The sequence below is a fragment of the Piliocolobus tephrosceles genome, chromosome 14 (assembly GCF_002776525.5).
Source record: "Piliocolobus tephrosceles isolate RC106 chromosome 14, ASM277652v3, whole genome shotgun sequence".
Lineage (NCBI taxonomy): Eukaryota > Metazoa > Chordata > Mammalia > Primates > Cercopithecidae > Piliocolobus > Piliocolobus tephrosceles.
Genome location: NC_045447.1, coordinates 28,405,768 through 28,426,607, shown reverse-complemented (window position 1 = coordinate 28,426,607; position 20,840 = coordinate 28,405,768). Strand labels below are relative to the sequence as shown.

Here is a 20,840-nt window from a genome sequence, read left to right as displayed (position 1 = left end):
CCAATTAAAAGGAAATAATAATCCAATATGCTGAAAAGACATTTAATAAAATTATTTTTTGCTTTGCTTATCAATAAAAATTAGGAATAAAAATGTGCCTCATTAGTATGATAGATTATCTATCTCAAAACAATAATGGAAACCATGTTCAACTATAAAAAAACAGCAGATTTCCCAAGTAGATAAGAAATAAATCAGTATTATTAAGTATTTAAAATCCTTTTGAAATTTCTAGCTAACATAATAAGACACAAAACCATAGAAAGTGTTATAATTCTTAAAGTTTCTGCTCCTTCTCAAAAAATCAGAAAGAAAACAACAAGCTGGAAAATACATATATTATTCTTATCAAATATAGTATTAATGTCTTTAAAATATAAATAATTTTTATAGATCTCTAAGAAGGAGAAAAGAGAAAAAATAACAGAAATACAGTTGAGCGTTTTTGACCAAACAAAACAAAGACCAAAAAAAGAAATTGTATTTGCCAGAAAATATGAAAAATGTTTAACTTCACTAATACCAAAATAACATAAGTTTAAAAATAGTAACACTGTTTTATTTAACTTCTCAAATGGCCAAGGTTTTCTTTAAATTTCAAAATTGCAAAATATGTAGGAAAACAGATGTTTTTGTTGGGAATGCCACCTGTCCTGGTAATATTTGGGAGACAGCTTGACAAAGTGATCAAAGCCTTAAAATTTTCACATGATTTGAACTTAAATCCTACAGTTAAGAATATCTTAAGGAAATAACCATGGATACACACACAAAATGATCAAAAGGATGTATGTGTATCCCAGAATAATTTGCAATGATAAAAAATTAGAAACAATATAAAGTTCCAACAATAGGACACGTACACTAGTTAAGTAAATTATAGGGTAATCACATAATATTATTACAATGATATTATTGAACACTATTAATTTTAAGAAGTAGGTAACCAAACACCATGATTTCATTACGTATATGTACCTTACATTAGTGTGCATGTATGTGGAAATGTACAGTATGTCTGTGTGTATATGTATAAGTGTGACTGACTCATACAGTATATACTCATGTATACACTCATGTACCACATAATGATGTTTTGGTCAATGACAGACCACATATACAACCGTGATCTCATAAGATTATATTGCCATATCTTTACTCTGCCTTTTCTATAGCTATGTTTAAATACACAAATATTTAACATACTGTTACAATTGTCCACAGTATTCAGTACTGTAACATACTGTAAGGGTTTGTAGCCTAGAAGCAATAGGCTATACCATCTAGCCTAGGTGTATAGTAGGCTATCCCACCCAGGTTTGCATAAATACAGTCTGTGATGTTCACACAATAACAAAATTGCCTAATGATGCTTTTCTCAGAGGGTATCCCCATTGTTAAGTGATGCATGACTGTACATCAAAATGTTGACTGTCTCCTAGTAGTGTCTTTAGGGTTTTTCATTTACTTCTATGTGATAGTTTGTTGTTTTTGTTTGCCATTTCCAAATTTTCTCTTCTATGCTTCCTTTGGACAGCATCATGTAAACTCAAAACTTTGAGTCTCACTTATAGTCTAATGGCTCCTAAATCAATGTCAAACTCTTCAACTTCCAACATGAAGTTCCAGTGGCCCAGTATACACCTCTGTCTGAATGCACCATGAGGTTCCTCAAACTCAACATACCCTCTCCACACACAAATACGGGTTCCCTCCTTCTGTTTTCAAGATATATCAAATATCTTTCAAGTCTGAAATCTGGGAGTAATCTATGGTGCCTTCTTTCTGATCTATCACATTTAGTAACCATCCAGATGTGTACATTTCCAAATTATCTATCTAATTCACAACCTAATCACCCCAGTCATGGTTCAGGAATCTGAAATCTGGCTTCTTGAAAATCAAGAGTTGTTTTAAACATCTGTAGCTGAAGCCGTTCTTTCAAATCCATTTTCTGACCTGCCATCAAAGCTATCTTTCTGAAATACTGATCTGATTGTGTCTTTAAACTTCTAATGTTTTCCCTCTGTCTACAAAATAAAGTCTAAACTTCTTTACACGTCCTTTTACTATCTAGTCCTAGATAATGCTTCCAACCGCAACCCTTACCACACCCTTGTCTCCAGTCTACCCTCTCCGCAACCCCACTTTTGCACTCTATTTTAGCTACATCAGTCTATCTGGAGGTTCTGAAATATACCATGCATTCTTGATGTTTGCTCTGCTTGGAAATTCTTAACAACCCTTTCATCTCCCAATATGTCCACCTCTGATTTTTACTAGTTCTTCAAACTTTAGATCAAAGTTTCCTCTTTTAAACTTTCCCAAATTCTTCTGTTATACATAAAATCAGTGCCCCCACTCACATTCCATTATATTAATCCCATCGTAATAAATTCTTATAGGTCTGACTACATCCCAAGCCAGATGACAAGATACTCTATGGAGGAATTGAATCTTATATTCTTACTCTATTGATAACAAAGATTAACTATGAAGTAAGAGAATGAAAGCAATTGCCTTAATTTGTGCTAGCTGTATGTCCACCACGCAGAATAAATTAACATGTTCTAGGCCAAAATGTTTTTAGTAAATTCTATCCTGCAATCTTGAAATGAAAATTCATATAAATATCATATGTAAACTTATTTTACCAGATCCATAGTGAGCATCTATCATATACCAGACACTGTGCTAAGGATTAACCAATTGTATTATTTGATGATACAACCATTAACCAAAAACAAACAAAATAAGTAAATAAATAGATAAAACAATGACAAAAGTATAAACTGGAAGCAGTATTCTGCAGTAATTGAGCTTTCCTGTTTATACTGTAATTTTAAGTCAATCACTTTTAGCCAATCGCAAATGCTTCATTTATTTTAAGTATTTACTCGGGCTTCATAGACTGAGAGTCTAGAAAGAAAGAAAAAAGTTGGTTGGCCCTATAACATTTAGGCTATTTATTATAGTCTAGCCAAATCACAGAAGAACCAGAGGGTCAAATAAGAACTAAATCTCAAATTTATGGTCATGAGGTTTTCCACCCACGTACATGTTTTAGTTATTGAACATGGATACAAATCATTTTGAAATGGACCCAAAGGGACAGTATATCAAACTGTGAAATGATATGCACAGGAGTTGATTAGAAGCAGACTTAATTAAATGGTTTAAAAAAAAAACATGTAGAAGACCAAACAAATTTCTAATAATGACAAATTCTACCGTTTGGAATAAAGGTACATAGGGAATAAAGAAAATCTGAATAGCAAAACAAAAAAAAAAGTCATCAGAATCCAAATGAAAATTGGAGGCTAAATGACCTATTATTCTTAAACAAATTGTTAATTGATTACAGGATTAAAAAAATCAAATTGGCTGGGTGCGGTAGCTCATGCCTGTAATCCCAGCACTTTGGGAGGCTGAGGCAGGTGGCTCACGAGGTCAGGAGATCTAGACCATCCTGGCTAACATAGTGAAACCCTGTCTCTACTGAAAAATACAAAAAATTAGCCAGGCATGGTGGCAGGCGCCTATAGTCCCACCTACTTGGGAGGCTGAGGCAGGAGAATGGTGTGAACCGGGGAGGCGGAGCTTGCAGCAAGCCAATATCATGCCACTGCACTCTAGCCTGGGTGACAGAGTGAGACTCCATCTCAAAAAAAAAAAATCAAATTTAATTTTATTATCAATATTGTTATGAGTAACTCTATCATTTCAGTTGAGATGTTAAATTCCTATACAATATGATCAAGTAGCACTTAGCCCAAACATCAAAGATATTAGAGAAATTATTCACAGGCTAATGTCAAGAGGTCAAAGGAGAAAGTAAGATAATCTCAAATGGCTCAAGTATTACATACGGTAATTGGGCATCAGTGTATGATTCTACAAACAAATTAGGGAAAGAACAGAGAGGTGCTTACTTAATATGACTTAATATTGTAAACCATGGCCAAAATCATGCCTGAAGCATTCTCATTAAATTCAAGAACAAGGCAAGAATGCTTCATTACCTTTTTTTTTTTTTTTTTTTTTTTTGAGACAGTTTTGCTCTTGTTGCCCAGGCTGGAGTGCAATGGCACGATCTCAGCTCACTGCAACCTCCACCTCCCAGGTTCAAATGATTCTCCCTGCCTCAGCCTCCCAAGTAGTTGGGATTACAGGTGCCTGCCACCACACCCAGCCAATTTTCTGTATTTTCAGTATAGATGGGGTTTCATCATGTTAGCCAGGTTGTTCTTGAACTCCTGACCTCAGGTGATCCACCCGTCTCGGCCTCCAAAAGTGCCTCATCACTTTTATGTGAGAAGTTTAGCTGTTGTAACAAGGCAAGAAATATAAATAAGTGTAAAAAAACTTAATCATATTTCAGATGAAAGGGAATACATTGAAAGATAATATTGAGAAGTACTGAGAAAGATTGATATACAAGAATAATTATTTCAACTGCAAAATTTTGCAGTAACAACTGATCAGCAATAGGAGATTTCTAAAATCCAATTGTGGTATATCTACATGAAAAAATATACTTGAAAGGTAATTTTAGAGGAATCTATTATATGGAAAAATTTTCATTAGGCAACCTTAAAAATGAAAATTATAGCATGTGCCCTTACTACATATGTCATATAATTAGGTATGCCCATACATATATAAAAAGAGTGAGAGACAAAAACTGTAATTATTATTATGTTTTCCTGCTTTATCTAAGCTATTAATTTGTATATTATTTCCATAATAAGGAAAATAAGCAAAAAGTTATTTTAGAGAAACATGCAAAGAGAAGAAGAAAGTTAGTAAAGACTTTCAATGGTTACCCTCAAATTAAAGTTATTCACAAGTGTGTAAAGAAATTTTGCAATTTATAGGGCCTTTGCAAATTTATTTGGCAAATTCGCAAAGAATGAGGGCAACCACACTCTGTTGTGTGGGAGGATAATCACTTAATTAGCTTAAACAAAGAATTACTGGATGCATATAGGAATATTTTTTCCAACCTGAAAGTAGGGAGAAGAGCTGGGTCTCAAGAGGGATTGAAACCAGGAACAAGCAAGCCAGTAGAAGCTATGGTGGCTACTTCCTCTAACCTTACATTTATTTCCTCTGGAGTTACACAGTTTGTTGTCACCACTTTTCTTTGTATATCTTCTCCATTCACTCTTCCTTATGTTGATGAGATTTCTATGGTTCTCTGTGCAGTCTTAACTCTGTATTACCTGTCTACTGGTAACAAAACCAAAAAACACCTACTCTTTCAGGGCTCTTTGTGCCGTAATTCAGATTCCCAGGAAAAAGAATATAAATGAACTATCTCAATCTCTGGATTGCCACCTGCTATCCAAACAGAAAGGGACAACCCTCATAGGTAGGCAGTGGACTGAAGAGGGTGGGCATGGTCCTCAATGAAAGTGGCTGTTGATTGACTGGACTGCAAAAAATATGAGCTATGAAGAGAAGAAATAATTTAATGCTATGCTTAGGCTTAGCCAGTAGAACAATTATTTTGGAAATGTATCAGGTCAAACTGTTCTTCCAAAAGAGCACCAAATGCCAGGAAGCATGTGTAGACATTAGGAGAATTTAAATGTAAAAATATTACTGAGAAAGAAGAAAAATGTGATGTATGATTCAAAGCTGTTAGAAAACAAATAATGTCTTCTTACCAGTATTTTAACACTTACCCTAAACAAAAAGTTTAGCAGGAATTTAGAATACATGAAAGACATGGAAAATCTAACCATTATCTTGCAAATACTTAGGCTTCAGCAACAAGCCAACTCTGGAATACTTCAAAAAGCCAAATATATTTCAAATCAAATCTGACACACGGGGGATGCAAATGAGTGGAGGTTGAAGGGAGACTTTTTAAGTTCATGAACTTACTGTGTACTTTCTTTGTTATAGTTATCTTAAATTCATTAAAAAACATATTTAATTTGTGACATTTATTAGCATTCCAAATAAACAACATTTGGAAGTTTGTTTCATTTTTTTAATTTGTTTGTATGATTGACTACATGACCACATAAATAAACCAGGATGGAGCAAAATATTCTGTTTCTTATCTTTAAAAAACTGAAATTAAACCCCAAATGATTTGGGGTTGACTTTTATTCATAGATTAGAAGATTGATTATCTATATTTAAATGATCAATCAATGACAGTAGTCATATTTATATACATTATCTTTCAAATGTGTTGATTTTTAAAATCATTCTGAATAAAATGTAGTCTCTGGTGGATTAAACAATCCTTACAATTCAGTTATGTGCTTCTTCTTACAATGGGGGCAGTGTTCTTTAAATATGCACTGGATATATAAATGAATCTAATTTATTACCCACCATACTTGAAGAAAGATTTTAGTAAGCATTGATGATCATGGAGCTAATTGCTACAGCAAGGTTTTGGGGTTTTGTTTTGTTTTGTTTTTTACCTGAAGAAAGTACTAAAATAGTCAAAAGGAGTTGGGTTTTTCTTTTGTGAAATGGGTAGTGTATGAAAAGAATAGGATAAAAAAATAAAATAAAATAAAAATAAAAAAATAAAAATAAAAAAAAAAAAGAAAAGAATAGGGATGTTATGATGCAAGGGAATGCTGCGTATCTCAGATTAGGATAAATTGAATCTAGCTGGAAGACCAAGTCTTGTACTAAGGTTTGGCATATACATTTACAAACTTAAGTGTAGGCTGAATGATTGAGAGTAATACTTAAGGTCATTTAGGACTAAAGGAAAATTTGATTTTTGCTTGGGTTACATTTTATTTCAATAAAGGGTGTGAGGTGAAGTGCTGACCTTGGATTAAAGGAACCTAAGACTTCAGAAAGCTATATAAATAAAAAGGACAGAGGCAGATATCTTGCAGCTAAAAGATATGATCTCCTACTGCCTCAGTGGCTTGGTCTCTGCAAGGACTGGTAGAAATATCTGTTAAAGTATGTGAGGTGGGAGATGCTAGCTGATATGATTATATCATGTAAGAATGGCATCTGAGAGAGGATGAAGTGGGTGTGAGATAAGGGTGGTAAGCTGGGATTATCAGGCAATTTAGAGAGTGCCCATTCAAATGACAATCTCCAAACATCCCCTTCTGTTAGACCTTTATCTGCTCCAGCCTGCCTTCCGCTTGGTCATAAGCATTCCCAAGTCCCTTTCACGGCTGCCCTCTCTGCCTCCTGACTTTGCAATGAACTTCATTGGTGAGTATGTACCAGTGTGTCCTACATCTACTAGATCTTCTGACAGCATGACATAGAGGTAGTTTTGCATGGTGGTTAAGAATTTAGACTTTGGCCCAGACTATCTGGATTTGAACCCCAGTTCCTCAACTTAACCAGTTCATAATTACATAGAGAATGTAATTACATAGAGAATTACATTCTCTATGGTTCAGTTTCTTCATCTGCATTTTGGTAATAATAATAACAACCTAACTAGCCAGGTCCGATGGCTGACACTTGTAATCCTAGCACTTTGGGAAGCTGAGGCAGGTAGATTGCTTGAGCCAGGAGTTTGAGACCAGCCTGGGCAACGTGGCAAAACCACGTCTCTACAAAAAATACAGAAAGAATTAGCCAGGTGCGGTGGCTCACACTTGTAGTCCCAGCTATTCCGGAAGCTGATGTGGAAGAATCACCTGAACCTGCGAAGTTAAGGCTATAGTGAGCCGTGATAGTGCCACTGCATGCCAGCCTGGGCAACAGAGCAAGACCCTGTCTCCAAAATAATAATAATAATAAAGGATAACAACCTAAGTAAGAAAGCTTGCTATTGTGAATACTTAATAAATTCATATGGGCAAAGTGCTTAAAGTGGTGCCTGACAAGTACTAATCATTCATTATCATATACCATGATTCATCCAAGGAACTTTGAACATGTTGCTAGAATACATCTGTCAAGTAGATAAACCAATTACAATGCAACCATCATTTTATGCAGAACAGTGAATGAAAACCAGTAATCAGGTTTATTACTGATAGGACACGGGATTAGGGAAAATTGTGACTCTATAACCAATAACTACACAACACCACCTGAGCCAAAAAGTAGGTGGTAACGCTTTTGGCAGAAGAGCAGAAAAATAACTATTTGAATCTGTGCAATACTGAGGAGAACATTACAGGAGTGGTTAAAGGGCAGTTGTGACAGTGGTATGGAGAAGGGACATGAATTTAAAAGCCCAGAGCCTGCAGATTCCCTCTGAACTCACTGGATGAGCTTCTCTCTCCAGTGGTGCTGTAAAGTTTACCTCCTTGATCACATTTTGTGGAAAAACAGAAAAACATCTGTCTGAGATACTTCTAAACACTTTATATTGGTCTCTCAGCAAAGTGATCTGAATTTGCTAAAATTATCCTATCATTTCAAAAGTCAAGTATCCACTGAAGAGTCCTTTGAGATGTTATAACTGTTTTGTTTCAGTTATTTGCAACAGAAACAAATTCAGGAAAACACAATATAATGCTTGATATACTGAAATGAAATGCACTAAAGATATATCTTTTCAAGAATTCTAAAGTTTTAATGAATATCATTTTCTAGGTCTTGTAGGAGGTACAAAGTCAACTAAGATGGGATCTTTGTCCTAAGCAAGCAGAGGGAAGACAACAAACGCAACAAGGGAGTTATAAGCCATGTATATACATCTCTGTAATTTGCTTATCTAATGTCTCCCTACAGTATTTCCCCACATTTTGGAAAAATATCAAATTGGTGAATACAGATTACTCTGAAAAATTCCCACAAGAACCATACTGCTGTGACTTCAGTCACCTTTGCCTACTAAATTTTGATACTCGGTCTCATCCCACGAAACAACAGGAGAAAGAGGAAATATTGAAAGAGAAAATGTGAAAGGAAATAAAGAAAAAGGCATTGGTGCTTTCTGTGTTTGTGGACTCTCAAATGCTGGCCTATGTGTGAGTTCTTTGAAGAATGCTCTACATTTTCTCAGATGCCACTTCCAGTACTGCACCTAGTAATTTCTTACTGCTGGAGTTCTCTGCTTAGTGGGCAATAAAGTGATTTCAGTTGAGCTATTTTCCATAGTTCTTCACCTGTGGAAATGTCATATACCCTTGCTTTTCCAAAAGTTGATAGTGCAGGCTGGTCCTCAGCCTCCCTTTCGAGCTGCCACAGAGGACCCTGCTGATGGTTCACCCAGACTTCCCAGCCTTCCCCTGCCAGCATCTACATCTCTGCCTGAGGGCTTTCTTGGGTGCCTGGAGATGACTTTGCCTACTTGCAGTGGACAGAAAAGTGACAGAGAATTGTTGCCCTGCAGGGAGCAACCCTTGGCAGTGACTGACATGAGGTAGTCTCTAAATACCTGAGACCTATCACCCTTAAGTTGTGATACTTCTAAGGCCTGAATTCTACACTGGCTCCCAGTGTTCCCTAGTGGAATTAAGAACAACTACTGTTCTATGGTGCCGTTGGCTGGCTTCCCTTCCTTGTCTCATTTCCCCACTCTCACATCAATATTTACTAGGACCAACTCCCCAATAAGCTACTTACACTAGAATCCGCATCTTAGGTTGTGCTTCTGGCAGAGCCTAGATGGAGACATCAGATGTGTCTCCAGCTCACTTCTTCTTCCATAAGTAGGCACAGGGGCAAGTCAAGGCTCCTGCTCAAGTTCTAAGAGTGCACATAGTTTGTGAAATTGAACTTACATTATATAGAGAGTTTCATATAGTCATGGTAAACACACACAATGTGTGATGAACATTCTTTTATAGGGAACTTTATCTCAGATTATTTTCTCATGGGAAATTCCTTGATTGGTAAACATTTAGCTTTAGGATTTATACTTTTATTGCAAACATACTGACAATTTACCATATTGCTCTGGAAATATGATGCCAGTTTCTTAAATATGAAGACAAATCGTGAATGCTCTATCTTCAGAGAAAAAGGCCTATGAAGAGTAAGATCTCGAATGCATAAGAAAGAAGGGAAAATGCTTGGTGAAAGTTCTACCTTGCTGAGGGAAGAGACCCTTACTCTGATAAATATAAGAAAATAAGGATGATTACAAATGCTCAAGTTTATGGGTTGAACTAGTGAAAATTTAAGAGTTTATATCTAATAAAATTAGAAGTGTTGGTATTTTAACCATGTACATACACAAATATACATTTTAAACACTGTCTTTGAAATTAGAAAGACAGGCCAGGAGTGATGGCTCCTGCCTATAATCCCAGCACTTTGAGAGGCCGAGGTGGGAGGATTGCTTGAGCCCAGGAGTTCAAGACCAGCCTGGGCAACATGACAAAAACCCTGTCACTATAAAAAATACAAAAATTAGCCAGGCATAATTTGTGACCCTGCACTCCCAGCTACTTGGGAGGGTGAGGTGGGAGGATACCCCAGGAGGTTGAGGCTGCAGTGAGCCGTGATCATGCCATTGCCCTCCAGCCTGGGAGACAGAGTGAGACCCCGTTTCAAAAAATAAAATAAAAAGTAAATTAAATTAGAAAACAAATAAACACACTTTGCATTAGCAACGGGTACCTCCTACCTGCTGGTGTTGTAGGATGGGCAATTTAAAAATTGAGGCTTCGGGAGGCCGAGGTGGGCAGATCACCTGAGGTTGGGAGTTTGAGACCAGCCTGACCAACAAGGAGAAACCCCATCTCTACTAAAAATACAAAATTAGCCAAGTGTGGTGGTACATGCCTGTGATCCCAGTTACTTGGGAGGCTGAGCCAGAAGGATCGCTTGAACCCAGGAGGTGGAGTTGTGGTGAGCCAAGATTGCGCCACTGCATTCCAGCCTGGGCAACAAGAGTGAAACTCAGTCTCAAAAAAAAATAAATAAAAAAAGATTGAGGCTATTGGGACTGTTTCAGAGAAATTAAGAAAATAGTTCATCAAACTCATGTCCTCAAAATATACTTTATACACTCTGGCAGCTGCTTACAACTGGAAAAATACTTAACTTGGTGTTATTATTTTTTCTTAGTACATGACTCAATTATGTAATAAGTCCTACTAAGAACTCCCTTAAATTTTTTTTCTCTATTTATCCTGTAGGAATTAAATTTTTCCTTAATTAATTTCAAATTACATTTATTCACATAAAACAAGGTAGTTATCACTATTTCTTTTTTTTTTTTTTTTACTTTTATCAGTCTTTATTAATCTTTAATTGATCTGCACCTAGAGCATGCTGTTGTTTCTACCTAAAATGACCGGGGTCTTGCCTTCTGCTTCCCATAGAGATTCTCCTGCAAAGGACGTGTAAGCCATTGTGTTAGTAATTCCCAGATTTCCCCCACACCCAGGCATTTTCCTAAGAGCTGGTCTCAGTCCCATATCCGCATTTCTCATCCATGGATGTCCACTCAGATTAGGTTTCATCCTGGACCATTATCACTATTTCAATAGATGTAGTAATTAGAATCTATCTTCAAGTTTACAGCTTACACATTTAGTGCATCTATGAAATAACTATGTGCTCTGAACTTGAAAAATCTTTATTGCTTCACCCTTTACAGAAATAAACTATTAACTTCTTGAATGACCCCATGAGAAAGACATATAGTGGAGAAGATGAATACTTTAAAAATCTTTTCATATAGATGGATAAGGGAAAATGCATCTACTGATGGTTCACATATTACATTTTCTGAGTGCTATCATTCATTTCAAGTGAAGCATTGTAACAACATTCGTGCTAAACAACAACTTTCCCAGAGTTTTTCCTATCCACAGCTGATCTCTAAACCGAAGCAGGTTACTGTATGGAAGCGAACTCTGACTCTATGCCGGAAATCCAGTCTTCATATGGCCTGGAGAGATTTAGAGAACAGTCTTTAAAATCTATGGGAAATGCAGAGACAATCCATAACAGGAAATTCCTTTCAATGTAGACATGCCTTCACCTGGCAGCTTACTAGAGAAAAGCTGAAGAAGAACCATGTCTTCCTGAGAAATGTTCATTTGTATTTATCAAATTAACATTAAAGTATTAATTTTATTTTGTAGTACACAATTTTCCCTGTCTCTATCAGTATCATCTTTTATTTGTGAGTGAATTTCATATTATTTAGAAGCTTCTGACTTCTGGGAAACTAAGATAAAAGGTTTCTGTTGCGTGTGTATATGCGTGTGTGTATGTGTGTAGACAGTCTTCATCTGTCATGCAGGCTGAAGTACAGTGGTGCAATCTCAGCTAACTGCAACCTCTGCCTCCTGGATTCAAGTGATTCTCCTGCCTCTGCCTCCCAAGTAGCTGGGATTACAGGTGTGCACCACCACTCCTGGCTAATTTTTGTAGTTTTAGTAGAGACGGGGTTTCACCATGTTGGCCAGGCTGGTCTTGACCTCAGGTGATCCACCTGCCTCAGCCTCCCAAAGTGCTGGGATTATAGGCATGAGCCACCATGCCTAGCCAAGCTTAGCATCCACATTTTCCTTCTTTTTCAGCAATAAAGCTCCATAAAACTAAGGGTAAGCATGAAACCAAGTGTTCCCCAATGAGATCTATGTGGAAGTACTGCACGGACTGCCACAGAGTCTCCGTAAGATTGTGACTGTCTCTGTCCTTTTCTCCTTCTTGGCATTTGGAATGAGTCCCTGATGGTAGGAGCTCCAGTAGCTATCTGAGACCATGAGGTGACCTGAAGATGATGGAGCAGAGCTGAAAAGAGGGAACTGGATCCCAGAAGACTTTTCAGACCTGTCATTTTCCCTCTGAATTTTCTACTCAAGACTTAATTTGAGAAAGAAATAAATGTCCATCATGTTTAAGCTAGTGGTACCTCAGATTTTCTATTAGATCCAGCTAAGTTACTCCTAGCCACTTCATTCATTCTAGTTTATATCATTTAGGGGGTTAACACCACCTCAACCTCTGCCATTGATTGTTCCATGTCAGGCCATGAAATAGCAATCAAGGACCACAAAATGAAACTCCAAGTGCCAAGGTGGGGACTCCAATGAGCTGAAAGAATACACACCCAGAATTGCTACAATTTGCTAAGAGTCAGCCAAAAAGCCAGAGTTTTGAAAACATGCTATCTCCTGATTTTAAAATGTTTGATTAAATTAGACACACACACACACACACACACACACACATATACATGCCAAGTGAAATGCACCCTTGGAATGAATATGACTTTACAGCCATGGTTTACGTTCTCTGGGTTACACTGTTTGGCTTTACGTCTTGTGTAACAGTTTAGCAACCCTGGACATGGAATCCCCTACTTCTCCCTAGCTTTTGATACCTACCTCCAGATGTAATATAGTAAGATATAGAGAAAGAGTGGTTACAAAAAGACCAGGTGATAAATCAGAAGACTGGATAGACTGTCTTTGGCAATTACTTAGCTACGTGATTTGTGTGTAATTATGGTCATTGTTAAGAGAAATTCTCTCTGTGCACATTTGTATCATTAGGTCATTGGTGGAGAACTTTCCTACCCTTTGGCCACAGCTGTGAGGGAGGACAAAGCAGTTGGCTCTCTCCACGTGTCTAAGCATTCACAGTCTTTGACCAAGCATTTTCATGATGTATTTCAACCAAACAGAATGTAATACTGGCAGCCAATAATAATAAGTGCCTTTAGCTGTAGCAGTAGGTACACATTCTTATTACATACCAGTGTCCTATATGCAGGAAATAACAAAACTAATAAATAAAATACACATAATGCAAGATTAAGAAATTTGAATTCGACATTTAAGAATTATTCACTCTCTCTTGAAATTAAAAATGTTAGGCCAGGCACAGAGACGCACACCTGTAATCCCAGCACTTTGGGAGGTCGAGGTGGGCTTATCACTTGAGCCCAGGAGTTCGAGACCAGCTTGGAATACATGGCAAAACCTCATCTTTACTAAAAATACAAAATTTAGCCAGGTGTGACGCCGAGATGGCACCACTGCACTCCAGCCTGGGTGACAGAGGGAGACCCTCTCTCTCTCTCTCAAAAAAACCCCCCAAAAAACAAAAAATGAGTACTACTTTTTTGCTTGGGAAATACATGTGAGGTCTGGAATTGTTGTAGGTACTGAGGATTTATTTATTCAATATTCATTCATTCCATTCCATTCCATTTCATTCCATTTATACTTCTAAAATTCTGATAAGGTTGAAAAAGAGATTCTTATGTAATATTAGAGATGATTTGAGAATTGTTCAAAAGCTTAGAAGCACAAAAGAGAGAACATTTCCAGACATACATTTGGAAATATATCTTTTCAGCATAAAGAACTTAGCTGCTCCAACAGTGAGCGATTCTTGATGTTAAAACTATCCTCTGAGTGTGGAACAACTGAGTCCACTGCAGATTACATAAGTGCCCCCACCCCTTCCTGTAGAAAAGAAGAACCCAAACTTTCCTTATTGCTTCAGCACTAGGGCCATCAGAGAGACCACTGCAAAACATATAAAGGCTATTATCAGCCTATTATATGAACAAACCCTAGTGGCATCTCACAGATCTTCAGGGTTTGTTAGAAAACATAAAAGGAGACACTTTCTTCCCATAAGCCTGGGAGAGAAGATTACTCTCTAGGTAAAGGTGTGAATATCTACCAGTGTGGACACATCATGGATGAAGCTCTTTCCCTGAGCTAGGAAGCACTTCCGTCCATATATTCCCAGTCCTCTGACCATCTAAAGCTTGGATGTTTGGTGAGGCAGCACATTCTCCACCAGAGGATCACATTTCTGGAATTCTGGAACAATGAGGAAAGCAGATTTTTTTTTTTTTTCAAAGGAAGCTCATGCTATGTTTGTTTAATGGATATTTAGCAAAAGCGAAGTGGAAAATGAGGGGCTCTGGTTTTATTTTGATGTGAAATATGTAGGATTAAGAAGAGCCTGGCATTCGTAGCAGGGCCAATCCAAACATATTCACTTTAGGAAAGATGAGTTATAAACACATGGCAGGAAGAAAAACCAAGAAGAAGGTCGTTATGAGGTAATTACTCCCCTGGAACAAACAGCTGAAGAGCTTTTTATGAATTCTGTAAAAGGATTTCATGTAATTAAGTTCAAGGTGCTAAACTTTCCCCCAGGCTATTGATTGTGTACTAATTACAGAATTCACTGCTTTTGTCCTTGTGCTCTTTGAAGAGTGCTATGGGGTAGTGTCTGAAGAGAAAATGTCTACACTGCATTTTACCCATTCAAATCAGGTGTGATAATTGTGAGTACCCATTCATATACTACCCCTCGTGTTGTCCAATTCTGACACCAAATAATGATCATTTAAAAAGTGAAGCAACACTGTTATCCTTTTTGTCTGGTCAGTCCCATCTGCTGAGAAATAACAGCAAGTTTCATGTTGTTAAAGAAAATTCTACATCTCACAGTTTTTCCATAAGAGGAATAAGATGTCTGACTGAGGGGTAACTGTGTGCTTGCAAGGTGTGCCTACGCACCATACATGTTTATGTGTTTGCCTGTGATTGTGTCAGTGCACAGTTGTGTGAGCATTCAGTTTCAAACAGAAAAGGTTTGAAAAACTAATTTTTCCAGGGAGTAATTAATAAACTCAAAAATATCCCTGTGATTTTCAATTTCACACAAAGGCTAGGTCACAATCTGTTATAATATTACCATTCTGCACACATGCGGGAATCTGACGAATGATCTCATTTCCATGATGAAATGTACAAAGTTTCAGGTCAAAACCCACACAAGACAGCTTACCATTTTCAAACTAACTCGGTCGCTAAATGCTTCTGCCTGATCCCTATGCAAAAATTCAAGCCTCAACCAACACCATTTCTAAACATTGGTCGTCGTCTACCAATTTTCTCTAAATCTTATATTTTAATTATATCTAAGAATGCTCATCAGAGGCTTGGAAAAGTTACAATGAAGACACCTAAGCTTCCAGTTTAGACAGGGACTGAGCCAGCTGACCTTCTTTTGTACCTTCTCATGGCCCAACCAAAATGAGAAAAAATAAAAATAAAAATGAAGTCAAAGGGAAGACCAGCTAATACAAACTTTTGAGAAATCCCTGCTTGTTAGATTACAAATGGATCCAGGCTGAAGAGCAGCACTGGGAACCTTGTTGGCAATTTCACTTTCCAAGACAGGATGTAGTGCTTGGAAGGGGAAAGCTGAAGACAGAGTAGGTCTTGAGGGGAGCACTGTGTACTGGACTCATTACCCATTTTACTGTTTTGGATAAACATTCTCAGAGGCCCCGGGCAGGTCTGGCCAAGCCAAACAGAGGAGCTGGTACCTGGCAGGTTTTTCCCTGATGCAGCAGGGTTCTTCCTTGATGGAGTAGACCATGGCATTAGGAATAAGGCCAGCCATCAGGACCTCATGAGTATTTAGAGCGGAGACCAGGTCCAACAGGAAACAAGAGCTGCAAAACTATATTCTGCATGGCGTGACTGCTTCAACACACAGAGAGCATTTTTAGGGTAGCTATTTCATCTCTTAAAGGCAAAAGTCTTTAAACCTTCATAAACAATGAAAACAGCACAAATGAAAAGAAAAATAGATCCAACAGACTAACAAAACATTTGTTGCTATCACCTTAAACAAAATTAAAGCACTGAGAAAAAATATTTGCCACATACTTGGGTCACTGACAGCTCAGGGTTAATACCATTAAGATTTAAAGAGCATTTGCAAATCAATAAGAAAGGGAGCCATCTCCAGTTAAAAACTGGATAATAATCCTCAAATATCTTAATGGGTATTCAAAAAAAGGAGCTATATGTGGACAATAACATCTTTTTTCAATATTCAGCCTCACTAATAGGGAAATGCAATTTAAAATGGGACTCCATTTCTCACTCAGAAAGTTGGGGGGTTGGGGGTGGAATCTTCAAATGATATTAGCCTGCACTGGTTGGTCTGCACCCCAGGTCCTGACACTGTCACTGCATGTGGAGGGCAGGTTGGCACCATTTTCTGCAGAGCAACTTGACACATGTATTAAATGCCTTAAAAAACATGAATATTCTTTGGTGCAATAATGGCACTTCAAGAATTTGTATTAAGGAAATGATTAGAGATATGGGCAAAGATTTAGTTATACAATGTTTGTAACAGCCTAAATATATAATAATAGGTAGTCTCTCTCTTCCTCTCTCTCTCTCTCTCTCTCTGTCTCACACACACACACACACACACACACACACACACACACACACACGAAAGCACATTCTACAGTGGAAAACTGTATGACCATGAAAAATAATGATAGTAGAAATATGTTCCTTATTTTGGAAAGAAGACTGAAATATATGGTGGGAATACAAAGTCAAATTACAAGAGGATGTACAATTGAATCCTTTTTTCCGGGTAAACATAATTTATGCATAATATATGCATGAAAACATGTCTGTTACCTAGACAACTGAATAAAGTCAAGGAAGCTATGTACCAAACTATGACAGTGTATTTCCAGGAAATAGTTTTCCTGATTATTTTATTTTCTACAATAAACATTTATTATCAGCAAAATAAAATGTATATAAAAAGAGAAAAAAGGAATCAAAGAGGCTTCAATAAGAATCCAAACATAGAAGGCATATTTATAAAAATCAAAGTTTCTATACATCAAGAAAAGTTGTGTGAAATTTAATTTTAAAAGATGCTATTCATGACAGTAATATTGAACAGAATATATTTTTATATAAATATGAAAAATACATACAGGACTTAATTTCTAAAAATCTACAACTTTGTTAAGGATTATGCATAAATGTATATGTATAAAGAATATGCATAAATGCTATTAAGCAAATTATATGAACCTAATAGTGCTGGGTCAACTGCTAATTTATTTGAAAAATAAAATTAGACATCTTTGTCATACTATGCACAAAAGTAAGTTCCAGATGGATTAAACCATTAAATAGAAAACTATTTCTCTGATTTGGGAAATGAGAAGGCTATTCTAAGACTTTGAGAAAATATAAGGTCTTACACTTTTGAAATGGAAGAATTATTACTATAAAATATAAATAATCCCCAAGTTAATTCAATATTTTCTATATTGAAATCAAAATCCTTACTGACTTCATTGGTAATATGTAAAAATGAATTTAAAATTCATATTAAATAATAAGTGGGTATTAACTAGAAAAAGAATAGATGTTTAAAAAGGAGAATTTGCACTACCAGATATTTAAATATGTTGTAAAGTTACAATAGTTAAATCATTTTGGCAATGATACAAATGACATAAAAAATGGGAGGAAATAGAAAGCCAGGAAGAGATCAAATACCCATAAGCATTTACCACATGAAAAACGTGACATTCAGTTAAATTGGAAAAGGCTATTAAGCAAGTAGTGCTGGAACAACTGGTTAACTATTTATTTTTTAAAATTAAATTAGACCTCTGTCATACCATACACAAAAATAAATTCCAGATGGATTAAGTTGCTACATGAAAAACTATTTCTCTGATTTGGGAAATGAGAGAGTTATTCTAAAACTATGAATATAGGATCTTAAGGAAAATGTTTGATAGATTTGAGTGTATAAAAATGTAAACCATTCATCTAACAACATTTCCATAAACAAAAATAAAAGGCAGTAAACTGGAAAAACATTTGCAGCATATACACAAAAGAATTACTGGCCTCACTACATAAAGAGCTTTGGCAAATCATTAAGAAATAAAATAAGCCAATGTGCACTATAATGGCAAAATGGGCAAAAACTATGATAATTATCAAAGGACAAAATACAAATGTCCAGCAGATGTACTGGAAAATGTTCATCCTCAAAAATCAAAAATGTGTATTTGCTAAAATGATGCCTCTATCACATCTTAAATTGACAAAGATACTAAAAAATAGTATGTGATATTGGCGAATATGTGACAAATTTACTGCTGATATACTCTGCTGATGAGAATATAAATTTATACAACCCTCCAAGGGAGAAATGGACAATATGTATCAAGAAGTTACAAATGTTCCTAACCTTTAGTTTGGGAACTCTTATAGAAATTTTTCCTAAAGATGGAAACAAAGGAGTCCACAAATATTTATGTTCACGATAACTTAGTAAGGAAAAATCCTAAGTGTCCAACAATAGGTGATTGTTGCATGCAATGGAATAGTATGCAGCGAATGTAGAACATTTTAATTAGGATATAACAAATGAAAAAGGTAGGCTACAAAACAGCAAGATACCAATTTGGTTAAAAGTATGAATGGATGTACATACTGGGCAACTGTTCAACAACCTGCAAACAGTGGCTTTTTTTAAAATGATGAAATTTTAGGTTTTTCTTTTTTCCCTTTTCCTCCTTTTTGTTTAATTCATTCTACAAACACTGATTTGTTATTATGTGTTAGAATTTCTATATGTTCCTTTTTTCCCCACTGAATATAGATTAATTTGTAACCAGAAAAACAGACACATTTTTAAAAAGTCCGACATCCCAAACTGACTTCCTCTTCCAGATGTTAAAAATCTAATAAAGGATTGGAGCAAAAATAGGAAGGGCAAGAATCTTACATTGAAAGCATAACATAACTTTAAAAAGAACTGGGGTTACGCTCAGATCACTCCGTGTCCTACCTTTAGAAACACTTTGTAAACCATACTCACCTGTTTCAGCTTGGATGCCTCTGCTCCTACAAATGTGAATGTGATTAGCGTCTCAAGGATCCCTTCCTAACAGGTCCTCAAAGCCGACTATTTAAGGAGCCTGACATCTCTCTAAGCGTTTTAAAATCCATTATCCCATTGGAACCCCCACAATAATAACAGGGGGGTAGCTATGACTCTGGTTTTGTGGATGGGGACGCCTGACTTGGGGAGGTTATGCCTTGCCCAGGACTGAACCCCCCGGGTTAGAGACGGGCAGGCAGCAGTGAGTGGGAAGGGCCCGGGGACTAGGGCCGGGGCCGGGAGGGGCGGGCACCTTACCGCGGCTTGCTGGAAGGCGCCCTTGGTGTAGGTACCGCCACCCCGGTAGGAGATGGCAGGGATCTCTTGGAGGAGCAGCGCGCACTTGTGCTGGCGCGCGCGGCGGGTGGAGATGTAATCGACGCGCGGCACCACGTAGTTCTTGGACGAGAAGGTCACGATGGCCACGCGCGTGGCCGTGGGCACCACGGGGAAGTCGGACAGCAGCTTGCGGACGAACATGAGCTCGCTGCGGAAGTTGACTTCGCCCACGCTGGACGAATCATCCACCAGGAAGACAAGCTCCAGGCGCTCGCTGAGCTCCCGCAGCCGCCGCACGCGTCGCCTGAACGCCTGGCCCAGCCGCTCCACTCTGCTCCCCGCCGCTTCGTCGCCGGGAGCCGGCGGCGCGGGGAGACTCCCGGGGGCCCCCGGCGAGGTCTCGGGGAAGAGGCGGAAGCTGAAATTGCGCGACGGGGACATCTGCTGAAAGGTCGCCCAGCCCGAAACGAGCGCCAGACCCCAGCAACAAAAGGCCAGGCGAGGCCACATCGCGCTGGAGACAGAGCGGCTGCCCCGGAGCGCAGGCGGCGGCTCGGGCGGGAAGAGGCGCCCTGCGGCCGGACTCGCAGAGGGGCGTGCGCGGAGCCGGGCGCGGGGCAGCAGCCAAGAGCCTCAGCGCCCTTTCATCTGACACTGGGGACAGACACAATCCAGACTCCTCAGCAGCTCGGAAACTCCGGAGGGAACGGCGCGCGCTCTCTACCCCTCTCGCTGTCCTCTTTTTTTCTTCCCTCTCTCCTCCTCCTCTCTCTCCCTGAAGCCTATAAAATGTTTGAAGGAAAGGGGGCAGTCAAGAAAAATCTCCCGCTTCCCTCCTTCTCTCCCTCTCCCCGCTCCTGTCTCCTTTCTGTATCTCTGACTCTATCTCCCTCCTCCCCCTCTCATTCTCCTCCCGGGATCAA

At 37.9% G+C, this 20,840-nt stretch overlaps 1 protein-coding gene and 1 non-coding gene across 2 annotated transcripts in view; both read right to left on the bottom strand.

The window, feature by feature from the left end:
* Window positions 1-20,625, bottom strand: part of SVEP1 (sushi, von Willebrand factor type A, EGF and pentraxin domain containing 1) — a 234,079-nt gene extending 213,454 nt beyond the window's left edge. The window contains exon 1 of the mRNA XM_023202055.3: window positions 19,897-20,625. Within this exon, the coding sequence (XP_023057823.2) occupies window positions 19,897-20,427 (531 nt within the window). The 5' untranslated portion in view covers window positions 20,428-20,625. The remainder of the gene's footprint in view (window positions 1-19,896) is intronic.
* On the bottom strand, window positions 11,316-11,389 carry LOC111536860. Its single transcript, XR_002729839.1, has one exon. It is a non-coding gene; the product is annotated as a small nucleolar RNA SNORD99 (small nucleolar RNA).
* Window positions 20,626-20,840: the final 215 nt, after the last annotated feature.